At 38.1% G+C, this 14,423-nt stretch overlaps 1 protein-coding gene across 2 annotated transcripts in view; it reads left to right on the plus strand.

The window, feature by feature from the left end:
• The window catches only part of LOC111508779 (uncharacterized), a 73,357-nt gene that overhangs the window by 51,431 nt on the left and 7,503 nt on the right, over positions 1-14,423 (plus strand). For both annotated transcript variants that reach the window (XM_074169365.1, XM_074169364.1), the window contains exons 3-4: positions 7,541-7,746; positions 9,477-9,612. In XM_074169365.1, coding sequence (XP_074025466.1) covers positions 7,541-7,746; positions 9,477-9,612 — 342 coding nt within the window. The remainder of the gene's footprint in view (positions 1-7,540; positions 7,747-9,476; positions 9,613-14,423) is intronic.

A 14,423-nucleotide genomic window follows, 5' to 3' on the forward strand; every position in this document is an offset into this window, starting at 1 on the left:
GCAAGATAATTTAAAAAGCGTATCTGCCTGAAATCAGACCAATAGACAGATACAGATTAACACTCGACTCACATTTATTGAGAATGTATTTGGAAGCTTCTAATCCAAATGAAACCATTGATCAACTTTCAAAAGTAGCTCGAATTCCGGTAACAACTTAGTTACTACAGGAAAAACTTACAGATGACAGATGTAACATTTGTAACATTCTGGGAAAGGCACCATCCACTATTCCAACACTAGAATCCACAATGTCGGAGATAACTTTTCGACAGTCTGGTCAGGCGAATTTTGAAACAGCTCAATATCAACAAGGCGTCTGGCCCTGATGAAGTGCCCGTCATCGTACTTAAAAAGTGCGCAAATGAACTCGAGCCAGTATTTTGCAGACTTTTCAACCTGTCTTACAAGAAATTATTTTTTCCTCCTTGTTGGAAGATTGCTCGCGTTCAGCCTATTCCTAAGAAGGCCAAGACACATTTTCAAAATAACTATAGACTAGAAATCATGGATAAAGTCCGAAACCACCATATCCTCAAATATTTGGAAGGCTTCATCATCTTGAGCGATCATCAATATGGTTTTCGGAAACAAAGATCAACAGGCAACCTCCTATCGTATGTCATCCATATTTGGAATAACGCATTCGAGAAACATGGACAATCTAGAGCTGTTGAGCTCGATATTTTTAAGGCCTTTGACCATGTGTGTCATGAGGATGGTTTGCTGGACAAACTTTGGTGCTATGGCTTGTTGGATTATTTTTGTGTATGGCTCTCCAGCTTCCTGAAAGATGGTTCCCCGCAACTGGCCGTCGATGGATATCTCTCACCATCAACGCAGGTGTTCCTAAGGGATCCATATTACAAGATTACAATATATTGCTTTACTGACTCACCATTCCATTTGGATTCCAGGACATCGGCTACGGAGGCACATCTTCCCCAGCAGCAGAAGGTTGCATACCTTAATGAGGATCTAGAAGTGATTTCGAATTGGGAAGAAAGTAACCAGGTTCAATTTAATGTCACAAAAACTTGTCCAAGAAGATGAATGTCTCCAAACCGGATATAAAAGTGTCAGGTTAGACAATTCTGCTTTCTGCTTCGGTGAGTTTTTTGGGGGTTAAAATGGACACCAATATGTCTTGGCACAATCATGTTGCTGGAATTGCAAAGGTTGCTTCTCAAAAGCTTGGAACACTGTTCCGAACCAGAAAACTGTACACAACTCAGCAACTTTTGATGCTTTATAAAGCTCAGATTATACCTTTTTTGGAGTATTGTTGTCATGTATGGTGCTCCACTCCTAAGCATTCTCTGAAGCTGCTGAATTCCATCCAGAGAAGAGCGATCCGCCTGATTGGAGACGCGAACATCAGTTGCAACCTTGATAGTCTGGAACATCGAAGAATGGTTGGAGATTTGTCCCTCTTCTATAAATACTTTCACGGGAAGTGTTCAAGTGATACATTTGATTTTTTTCATTTCAAGCTTGCAAAATTCAAGCGAATATTGCTTTGAACTGTTGAATCTTCAGTTTTTGATCAATTTGTAGACTTCATTGAATCAATCATTTCAGAACTGAGAATTCATGAAAGATGAATGAATAATATTCATTATAAAATTGGTATCAGTTATTTTGAATCTCATCCAGCGCCTGATGTATTTATTTGTTAAGAATCAACTTTGTATTATATCCGTAGAAGCCGAAACTGTGAAACAATATCCTAACCGACTGAATATCTTTCCAATTACCACATTATATTTGACCATTGTTTCAAACATTGGAATGGATAGGATCAGTTGCCCTTGGAAGAAAAATATATGATATCATGGACTTTTTAGTGGATCTATAAAAGAAGAATAATATGTAGTGAAATACTTCATTATATGTACTAGAAAATGAATATTTCCAGATAAAATCTTGAATTATTCATCTCTCCTAACTACCTACATCATAGGTTCTGGTAAACACCTGCCGGAAAACAACTACTTTTCCGGAAAATCGCTGGATATTGTATTATATCAGACAGATGTTGAATGGAGAACATATGTCATTGTAGACTTTTTTGTAGACCTATGAAAGAAAGAAAATATGTCATGAAATGCTCAATTATATTTCGAAGAGATTGGGCAGAGTTTTCGATCAAAATTCGCACGTAGTAACACCACTTGGACTTCTCACAGACAACATCGTAATATTTCAACTATTGACGAATTATACATACAATTATCTGGTATCTGTAGAGTAGAGAGGGTGAGTGTAGACTCACAGCACTTAGGCCACATGTGACCAATTGTCCTCCTAGGTTGTCCTCCTAGGTCATCGTCCATACTATCTTTTCCAGGAAGGTGAACGGATCATTAGGTGCAGGCCAAGATTCGCCGAACACACAGTCTCTTTGCCAACCTTGAAGTGTCTCACGGTGGCCTCCGCGAAGTTTTTGGAAGGTGCAGCGATATTACTGTCGTTGCGTGGCTTCTTCAACCTTCTTGGGGTTTCCTCCGTGGAGGTGCACAAGTGAGGAAGCTTTCCTGCAGGGGCAGCCGGTTCCTTGCCTTTTTTCAAGGCGGAGCTCTTGGCCTTTGCCGCAGGAAGTGCCCTTGCTGTTGAAGGTGATCTGCTATGTCCAGCCTCATTCCAAGCAGTAGATTGGGGTGAACGTTTCTGTTCATCCCCAGCCACCGCCTTAGATTGAGGTGAGCACTTCTGTCCAGCCTCGGGATTGGTTTTTGTTTTTTCTGTATCTGTTTTTTGTTGTTTCTGTTGTTTCATTCATGTGTGTTCCCACGAGTAGCACGGGAAGAGTTGGTCACCTCTGGCAGAGCCCCGCATTACCAGAGGTAGGCTGATTACAATGAGGTTTCGCCCAGTTTCTCAAAGGGATCATTCGTGACCGCATATCACCCTGCGGCCATTCATCTATCGGCACAATTCCTTACACCTTAGCTTGGGTAGGCTGGTCCACGGTGGCATGTTTTGCAAAGACTTTTGGGGAGTTTTAGTTTCCCTCACCCTACTAATTTCTGCCACTGACCAGGAGTCCGGTGACCCCGTCCGTAAGGCCACATTGTCTTTCCGGACAGGGCCTCCAGTCCCCTGGCCGTTTCAGTATCCTCCACCTGGGGACGCACCCGATAGGTAGCCCAACCCACGGGTACATACAATTATACCTTTCTTCAAATCCATCCGCCCATGAAAATCCGTTCGGTAGTTTTTTGAATTTATCTTGTCCTGACAGACAGAAACGGCAGAAGACACTCATTTATGATATGCAGCGTTTATAGGATTTCCATCGCAGTTCGAACAAATCTATTTCAAACATTTTATTCACTTCAAACATTCACATAAGTATTCATCAGTTCGAATTGATTCCCTCTCCGGCTATGCATTTCAATTCAATGCTTTTCAAGGATTCATTCTTCTGAAAACAAGCAATAGAATTCTTATATCCTAATGGTGCATTTCAACACAGTAATAGGTATAATGAATCCTGAATACACTGGGAAGCGATGGGGATGTTAATAATATGGTTTTCTGTGAATGAACATATAAATGTATATCTCTGCTTGTTACTTCAATACAGCTTGAAGATACAGTGAATCCCGAAACGAGGTTGATTAGTTGTATGTTGTCTCTAGAAACAAACATACTCCAATATATCAATTCTGATTGGAAAGAGGTGTAATTGTTGATGAAAGGGTGGTGCAATGAGGAAGAACCATACATTCCTGTTTACCACACATCTTCCCTTTGATATCCCAATTTAATTATCTATTTGTTCCTAAGGAATTATCGAATGGAATTCCATAAATGTCGACAGGAAAGCCTATGTCGCTCTGTAGAACATCCTGGATTGTATTTTACTAGTTCGGACTTCCATTGTCTACTATATAAAATGATTTGAAATCCCTGAAACAAGGAAAAAAAAAAATTGAAAATGAATAGCTGAAAATAATAATTATATTAACCAAAATAAACCTGAAATGAAATAATAGTGAAATAAAATACAAGTAAAAATAAAACAATTGAATAAATAAAAATAAAGAAATGAAAAAAAAAAAAAATAAATAGTGGAGCGATTCCAAGTCACGTTAATTCACGAAGTTTCGATTGTTAGTATCTGCAATCGTCTTCGGGTGATACTGGACTGATTCCTCCGAGAGATGACTATTTATAGGTCGTTCGAGTACTTTCCGCTTCACTGGTTCCGTGGGAGATGACGTAGAGCTCTGAACGGCCTACGTAGAGACAATACCATCAAGATCCTACCTGCAGATGAAGGAAACGCTACTGTGGTAATGGATACCGTTCTCTACGAACAGAAGATCGCGGACTGCGATTCCAAGAATTGCTTTTATCGGATACCCTGTGAGTGCGGAAAATCCTTTATTGGTGAAACTAAGAGGCCATTGAATGTTCGTATCGCCGAGCACAAGAAACACACACAGCGAGGGGAAACCAGCAAATCAGGAATAGCAGACCATATTTGGAGCCATCAACACAACATCGAGTGGTCCCAAGCTGAGATCTTGCATAGAGAGGAACATTGGTTAAGGAGAAAATTCAAGGAAGCCGCATACATGTTGTCCAACAACGTATTCAGCCAAGCCAGCGTAGAAATACACAACATATGGAAACCCATCATCAAGCGAAAAATGGCCAACTCCCGCCAAAACGGTCATCTCCCACGGAACCAGTGAAGCGGAAAATGGAAAGCGGGGATAAGTGAAAGTACTCGAACGACCTATAAATAGTCATCTCTCGGAGGAATCAGTCCAGTCATCACCCGAAGACGATTGTAGATACTAACAATCGAAGCGTCGTGAACTAACGTGACTTGGAATCTCTCCACTTTTTATTTTCATTTTCTTCATTCATTTCTTTATTTTTATTTATTCAATTGTTCTATTTTTACTTGTATTTCATTTCACTATTATTTCATTTCAGGTTTATTTTGGTTAATATAATTGTTATTTTCAGCTATTCATTTTCAATTCTTCTTTTTTAGTTGTTTCAGGGATTTCAAATCATTTTATATAGTGAACAATGGATTCAAACATCCTGGATTGGTTTATATGCTATTTAAATTTGTATAATAGTTACACTCAACCTAACGCGAAAAGTAAAATTACACACACTTACACGAATGATTCATGAAATTGGGACAGCTTACATACTATTCTCTAATGAAAAAATTTGGAGATTTCTTTTGCTTTTTTATAGTTTCTCGGCTGTGCTTCATGTAGCCTGGTGATGTATTTATTCGAAATATATTCTTGCCTGAGTATGAAATAACACGTAGTAACCTAGCTTTTTGGAATTATCCTACACCCATATACCATATCTGAGATCAGAATTCACTGAGTTATGATTGGGAATGCAATCCCACAGTTCATCCAATCCTGTACGGGATCCCACATCTTTATAATTATGTTATAAAACGCAACTGAACTGAGACTATAGGTTTTTATCTAGAAAATGAGCTATTATCCAACATTTCCCACATAATGCAACTAAAATTGATAATCTAACGAAATAACAATCGAATCATAATTGATTACAAATGATTACTTTGACCAACCTATGGTGGCGTCCGCTTAGAGGACACCTGAATACTATGGGGCTGTACAACGAAGACCTCAGCTGAAGGGATAGAAACATCTCTACACATTTTATACGAATGTGAGGCACTGAATCACAGGAGGCAGGCAATATATGGACGTACAAAATTACGCCCAGAAGAATCCGACGAACATCCAACACGGAACCTGTACAAACTAGTACAGGGAACGAGACTGATGGACTGTGTCATGAGAAGATGGGAGAATAAACGCAATAAGCCCAAGAGGCTGCAGTGTTTTCTGGAGACTTGGACTAAATGTCAGAGTCAGACAGCTCCCAAGGGACCAAAAAAAAACCTATGGTGGTAACTTTTAAAAATACACTCTCAAGAAGCAAATGTCATTTATAGTTTCATCTTCTAGCCTACTACTTAGTGTACTGCAAAAATATTTTGATGCCAAAAACGTACTCTCTGCTTCAATGCTAGTAGGCCGACCCGTCAGGATATAACCATCAAGGTCATTTCTTTCTCAATATCTTTTTGCCTGTTATCTGGCTTCTTGTTGATAATTATTCATGTTGAAACGGTTTTTCTGAATCTTATTTCAGCGTTAGAGTAAGACCTGTATCAGTTGCAGATGTTCCAGCTGTAGGTGTATATATTTCCTCGTCTTGAACTATAATTACTGTCTTCATTATTATCTTCATTCTTTGGTGTACTGAAGCTTTTTTGGTATGAAGAATGTATGAATTTAATCTGTATTCTTGGCTTCTTGGTCAGATCATCATCATCGTTGTCATTTTCATCAAATTCCGTCGTTATTGCTGCAGCTGAGTATTCTGATACTGATGAATTGTTTCTCTTGTACAGTGTATCAACCATCTAGCTTCTAGCTGTTGGGTGGAATCCAAAAGCCATGATCTTTTTTGGTGAGTTTTTGCCATTTTGACTTTGGGAGATGCCTGGATGGCTCATCCACTGGATGTCCAACCACTGTCATGTTGTCGTAGAGTATCCACTTTATATCACACGTGACGATACGATCCAAAGCTCATTGACCTTTCTAATACGTTTTGAACCTTATAAAACAGCATGGGAGTTGACGCCCAGTTCTTCCGCCACCCCACGCAACAAAGTATCAGGATCTTTATTACGCCAAAGTACCGTGGTGTCAATCGCAAACAAGGTAAATGCTCCAGATGTATCAGGTTTGGCCATATCGTTAATATATAGCAAGAATGAAATTGGGCCTAGGACTGACCCCTGAGGAGCTCCGCGTATAATTTTTCCACTATTCAAAATTGTTTTTTTCACTTTACGATTGTTCTGTCTCACTATTGAGAGAAATATTTCAGTTATGCATAAATTATGTTCGAATATAATAAGGTGCATATATATTGTTCTTTGGCACAGTGAAAAGTCTCTTCTTTGTATTGTGTTCAGCGATCAATGGCAGCTAGACGTTTAATAGTCCAGTCGAATTGAATTGAAATCATGTATTTCCTTAAAATGACTGTCGATCCAAAATACTTTAGTTTTTCATAATTTTGTTACTGGAGATAAAAGTAAACTCGCTTCCTGAAATAATTATTTGAAAGAAAGACTTATAACATTGATAACCAAGAAAATCAAATGACCCCAAGACTCTGTGTAGGAGTTTCCACCGTGATTTCAGGAAAATAAACTGATTTGACTTGAATCGAATATTGAAGGTCTACATGGCATTGAATAGGTACTGGACACAGCATGGACGAAACATATTGTTCTGTAGTGGTCTGTTGACCACAGCACACTGAGATGAAAGAGATGCAAAAGTAGTACATTTCTTCAACATTGAAGATAGTTACGGAATATCTATCTTTCTATATCTGGTTCTAAAAATGGTCTGAAATATATTTTTCGCTCATCTGTGTGATAGTTGGATTATATATTTTCTTTACACTCACCCATGAAGAGTTTTTTCTTTTTCAGAAACAATTGCCCTCAAGAATGTCCGGGTTACGGTCCCAACGGCAGTAAGAACCCTAGAAACGGTTTCTTTGGAATGCGAATATGATTTGGAGGGAGAGCCCCTGTATACAGTGAAGTGGTACAAGAGCAACAAGGAATTCTACAGATATATACCGAAGGAATTGCCTAACACACAAGTATTTCCTTTTTCCGGGATAGACGTTGACGTAAGTACATATACCTGTATTTCGTGGTTTAAAAAGTCTCCGACTTAACCACATAGTTTCCTTTCAACTCTACACACTTCTTCCAGAAATGCTCCCATCTCTGAAATCCATCCAAATAGTACTTTTCAAATATTTTTTCTCAGCGATATAATTGTTCATGAAGGCGATAGCCTCTTCATTTGACGAAACTCTCTGTCCTTCGAGCGCAATATTCGGATGAGGGAATGGAAAGGGATCGCTTGGGGCTAGATCTGGTAAGTAAGGTGGATGGTCAAACAGTTCAAACCGTGATTCGTGTATTTTCGCCATGGCAACCGCTGAGGTGTGAGACGGTGTGAAGATAATAGATTGAAATAACTAGATGATAATCCCAAAAAACTGTGGCATTCACTTTCTCAGCTGAAAAAACAGTTTTGCATTTTTGGAGCCGGTTCTCCCTCTGTAGCCCACTGTTTGGACTGTATTTTTGTTTCGGGCGTATAATGGTGTATTATCTAAAGTGATTATTCGGCACCGGAACACGTTTTTGATCTAACATGAGCAAACGCGGCACCCAACGCGAGGACAATTTACTCATGTTTACATGTTGATTCAATATGTGGCAAACACGTGTTTTAGACATGTGCATAACCTCTGCTATCTCTCTCACTTTAATTTGGCGGTCGTTTAGCACCATTTGGTGAACTTTGGCGATGTTCCCGACGGTAGTTGCAGTTTTTGGACGTCCCGAACCCAAACTCTTCCAGCCACGTTTAAATTCAGCTGACCAAAATGTCACTGCGATAAATGATGGTGTAGAGCCCCATATACAGAATCCAACTCATTTTCTATTTGCGTAGGAGTATTGTCCTTCAAAAACAAATATTCAACAGCTCGTTACTCGATTTGGTCCATTTTCATTAAAATACTCACATGAACTTACTCAAACGACTGTTTCATAACAACTGCGCGTCCAAAATGGCTTAAATTTTGGTGAGTAACTGTCAACAGATGAACAACGAAATTCACTAGCTTTCATTTACGAGTGCTCCTATCTTCTTGTTGAGATTGGCAACTTTTTAGACCACTGTCTTACGAGTAGTTTTCTTCTGATCTTAGGAATATTTTGTTCAATTCTATAGAGATTTTTCGTAATTATAAAGAAGGGTGAGTAAAAAATGCACCCTTAAAAATAATGTCTCATACGAACTCTTCAGAAAAAGCCAACTCGATCAATAGTAATCTGTATTCAAAAATATCAAACGAGAAATGAATCAAAAAAACTTTTTCATTTCAGCTATATTTCGTTCAAATTGCCACTTGAAGATTTTTCTTTTGAATTGTCACAATCAACAATGTTTGTCCCGTGTTAGGAAACACACGTTAAAAGGTAAGACCTCGTTAATTCTTAGCTCGCACAAGTTTCGAAATCAGAAGGTTGTCGTTCGTAGGGGTGTGACACCTAGTTAACGGAAAAACAGATTTTAAACAAATTTTGAACAGACAGACTGATTGTCTACTGTAAAAAAGGCCTATAATACTAATTTGACATGTTCGATAGTCTAACATACAGTAGTATTCACTTTATGTCTATATTGTTTTTTTGGCTTCGTGGTTTCATCAATAACATACAGGTATTATGCATATATATTGATACTTGAGGAGAATAAACTGTATTATCATTATTATTATTTACAGTCGTTAGGTGACAATTTGTTCATCCACGAAATTTCATGTCTTTTTTTTTACAGCTCGCCAGAAGTAACAGCAACAAATTGGTTTTGAGAAAAGTTCAGCCAGAAGTTACGGGTCGATATAAATGTGAAGTTTCATCGGATGCTCCAAATTTCTATACTGTTATTGACTCTGGATATATGTATGTCGTAGGTAAGTTTCTGTGAACATATGATAAATATAATGAATTTTTCGAAAACAATAATGATACTTATATTTACCTCGTTTATACCAGTATTTATTGCGTAAAATAGTTAGTAATATACTGTTTTGTATTGGCACTTTCGCCGGTAAAGATTCCATTTCACATTTGTCGATTTCAATACTTTCGAAAATATCTATATATTGCTTGTCATGTACCGGTATCGAAAAATTTCAAGCACTCTTCACTTAGTATGTGGCCGTTTTCGAAGTCATGGTAAAAAACACTAGCTTCTGTGGTCTACGAGAATGAATATGTGAAATATGATCCTTGTAGCGAGCTACTTTATTCCGCTCAGTTTGACCAACATACTTTCTATCGCAATTCCCATAGCTTATTTGGCGATTCCCAGACATTTTTATCGTCTTATCTCTTTCGTTGTCTAACACTCGTCGAAATTGTCGGGCAGTTTCGGAAACCACTTTCAGGATGATTTTTTCGAAAATTTGGACTGATCCGTTGGTGCATGGAGGACCTATAGATTTTGAGTCCTCGTCGTTACTTTCAGCTATTTCCATGATGATTTTTTCCATGATATTCTATATATCTTTGCTCAACGAATGTGACCAACTTGTGGAGACGACAGTGGAGTTCCACACAAGTTCGCCATACGATGGCGAAAGTCGTCAAGGATTCATCTGAAAGTGCCAGCATTTCCAAAATTCTTATATTAGAATCAATGAAATGAAGGACACAAAAGAATCTGTTGTTCTGTATCTGTAGAGTAGGGAGGGTGTCCAAGGTGAATAGGCCTCTGGAAGACATCTCTTTTATATCGTAGGCGTAGGTGTAGGCCAAGACTCGGCGAACACACACTCTCTTATTGATGATAACTCCGGACATTCCCATAGGACATGCCGGACAGTTTTCTCTTCCTATTCACACATCCTGCATAGAGGTGTGTCCACTAGCCCCATATCGTTTTCAGGGTGACCCAGGTTGATCCAGCCAAGATTGCAACCTTTGATTTCATCCCATCTCTTCAGGGATTGAGCATGGGTGTGACGTTTGGCTAGTTCCGTAATTGTCGAAGTCATCAGGCCGTAGGTGCCACTGGGTCCTAAAATTCTCAGTCCAGCCGCTTCCTTGGTTGAAGAGTCGGCAATACGATTACATTTATGCTGTCACCCACCGAGGCTTTGGCTAAATCTTGGTGGCACTCTAGTACTAGCCTTGAGATAACACGTTGTCTGTTCAAGGCTAATAAGGATTGTCTGCTATCAGTGCAGATTGTTATGTTTTTGCCAGAAACTCCTTTCCTGGCCAGGCCAGGCCAGCCAGTCCTCTTTGGACCACGCTGGTATTTTTTCCCATTCTCCACTTAATCCTTAGGCATAGTGATCTGGAGTACACTCCAAATCCTGCGCCTTCTTTGGTTTTTGAGCCGTCTGTATATATACGTATTGCATTTGTAGCATCTGACTCAGTGTTCTGTTTTATTTGTATTTTGTAGGGTTTATTGAACACAAACCAGGGTTCTGTTGTTCTTGAGCTTCCGAAATATACTATTTGCATTAATTCATTCTACGCTTTATACTTCTACTCTCTCTTAATAACTATAGCCTAACGATGAATTGAAGCATTTTATTTCGAATGAAAGTTGTCTGACTGAGTTTCTTTGAAACTTTTTCTGCACTTTGCTGAGTCTGAACTGAAATGAAATATTTGATTTATTTCATAATTTGACGGGAACGTTCATAATTAGGAAAACGAGAAAGTGTTTATGATTGCAAAAGAAGTTCGCCTTCCAGAAATGTTCATTAGGCAGTGAAAATTATCCATGCTTAATTATGTTTCCTTTGAGTTCTTTCTTACACCATCAGCGATATTATTTTGAACTGACATAAAATCTCTGGAAGAGGCAACCGTTAACAATGGTAACCCTAGTACAGGTTTCATTAGCTGTTTGTTGAAATGGACATGACATATTGAATTCACTGCGAATTCTATGAAAATCATGGTTGTGTGAAGCCAGGAATGGCAGGAAAGGATGCAACTTAGTGTTGTAATTTTTTCGTGAGATGAAAAATGTCTTATCTAAATAATCTAAAAAGAATTTCACCTGTCCAGCTTGTAGAATGTAGGAAGAGCTTTCTGAATTTCGATATGGTGCTGCCCACTAAATGCGCGTTAGAAGACGCTCAGTTGCAATGAAAATATTGTAGTACATCGGCCAGTTTCCATGTTCTTTCATCCTTTTGCGTACTAACACAGAAAACGCAGAATTCTTGAGTTTTTCTCAGATTTGGCAAGCTGTATATTATCAACATTGGTTATGAAACTATTCAGTTGAATACGAATTGACAGCATGACTTCTAGCTGATAACAGAAAACTACGTTTATCTTATAAATTCGTAACGAAACAGATACTTTGATTGGATTCTCATTCATTATAGAAACGGTTGAGTAAACTAGCCTTTTGTTGCTATTTTTGACATAACTGAAAGTACCCTCTGAAAGAAATCCAAATATGAAAAACAATATTTGCCATTTCATTGAAGAAACTAACTTTGATATGCCAGGCTTTCACTCGTTATCCTGATATTGGTGATTGATTCATAAAACCCCAGTGCATTATTCTTCAAAACTGTCATGGAAAAAATATTGCTTGATGATTGGTATCATTGCTGAGATGCAATAATATCAAAAACCTAGGGGTAATATTTGACTAAAATTTTTCATTTGCAAGATATATTTCACGAAAAGTTCCTGAATCCTTGAGGGGTTATGGTTTTATTGTTAGAAATTGCAGAAAATTTCATAGTATTGAATCTATGGAGCTGTTGTATCACACCTACGTACGTTCGAATATTCAATATGCAAGTATCGTCTGGATCCATTCTATGAGATTTATAATCTATGCATTGAAAGGGTCCAAAGAAAGTTTTCTTCATTTTCCAGAATACATGGTTCTTACCTTGAGATAGATATTAGTAATGATGAAATATACAAACGTTTGGAACTTTTCAGTTTTGAACATCGCAGAAATTGTGCATCGCCATTCCGTTCAGCCTATTCCCAAAAAAGGGCAAGAAAAATCTTTCAAATAACTATATACTAGTCGTTTTGCTATCAATGATATCCAAAATCATGAAGAAAGCCGTAAACCATACTCAACTGGCGACCTTCTATCGTATGAGGAAATGTTGGAATTCCAACATTTTGAGGTCATGTGTTTTAAAATTATATTACAGAAGATCACTGAATTCATATACTGTGTTTATCGACCACCTAGCGATACACTATTCTCTTTACTTGAAAACACCATTGACTTTCTGCAAATCAATCATCCTAGTACCAAAATTTCCATATTCGGTGACTTTATTCTCCACAATATCGAATTACCTATCAGTGATTAAAAAATCATGTGGAAAACTGTATACCACCTTACCCTCGAATATATGGAAGGTTTTACATCTTGAGCGATCTTCAATATGGATGTCGGTATCAAAGATCAACAGACGACCTTCTGTAGTATGTCATCCATATTTGGGTAAACTTCGATGCTATGGCTTGTCAGACAATTTTTCTTTATGGCTCTTCAGCTTCCTAAAAGGACGTTTCTTGCAAGATTATTATTATTTTCATCAGTGAATTTAGTGGAGCCTCTGGAGACACCGTACATTTTGTTTTATGAGAAAGAGGATATTGGCAGATCAAGATCTTTAGATGATGTGGTGCTGCAAAGTCACTCCGGAGCGCCAATTGATTTTTGTTGTTGTTTTATAATTTCATGATTTGTATTTAAGAATTTAAAAATTGATGACACTTATTTATCATTACCTCAAAACTCCAAAACAATATAAACCAAATGTTATAAACTAGACACTGAAATTGAAGATAATGAAATTGATGCATGAATAATTTATTTTGAAGTGAAATTGACAGATGAAACTTTCAAGATGGCGACTGGGCGCCATCTGGGAGAAAAATTAAAAAGGGAGGTCTTGTGACACATCATTTTGGAGCTCCTGACAAATGCTTCACATCCCTAGAATATATTGTCAATATCTTCAACTACTAAAAAATTGCGGAACATTTAATACTTGCCTGCATACTCTGACATTTAACTACATAATATGAGGTACTAAGCTTGAGGTCACTTCAGAAGATGCTCGAAATGGTTGCCTTGAACTTCCTGACACATGAACAGCCTCCGATATTTCACGCTAAACATTTTCGAACACAGTAACGTCAATACCTCTACAAATATTTATTATTCTCTGCCGTATATCCAATATTGGAACAGGGTCAGTTTCATACACCTTTTGCTCCAAATAGCCCTATAAAAAAGTCCAAAGGTGTTAAATCTAGCGAGCGGGCTGGCCATTCTGTACAACCTCGACGGCCAATCCAACGACCGGGAAAACTAGTATCAAAATAGTTTCTTACTTGTCTGGAGTAATGTGGTGGTGCTCCATCTTGTTGGAATACAATATCCATATCGAATTCATTAGGATTCGCTTCGACGATTTCAGAGATGAGATAGTCAAGAGTAGTTTCCAGCATATTCAAATACAGTTCCCCTGTTGAATTTTGATCAGTAAATAGAGGTCCTACAATATAGTTTCCCAATATTTCTTCCCAAACGTTAATTTTTTCTGGATATTGGGTATGTGTTTCCCGGAAAACGTGAGGGTTGGTGACACTTCAATAACCGCAATTTTGCCTGGGCACATTGCCGTTTAAAAAAATGTGCATTCTTTACTGAAAGAAATATAGTGGAGATAGGTAGGATGCTCTGCAATGGTTTCCGCCATGA

This window comes from Leptinotarsa decemlineata, unplaced genomic scaffold (assembly GCF_025532065.1).
Source record: "Leptinotarsa decemlineata unplaced genomic scaffold, Ldec_3_MD MMD2_P_RNA_scaffold_5, whole genome shotgun sequence".
NCBI lineage: Eukaryota > Metazoa > Arthropoda > Insecta > Coleoptera > Chrysomelidae > Leptinotarsa > Leptinotarsa decemlineata.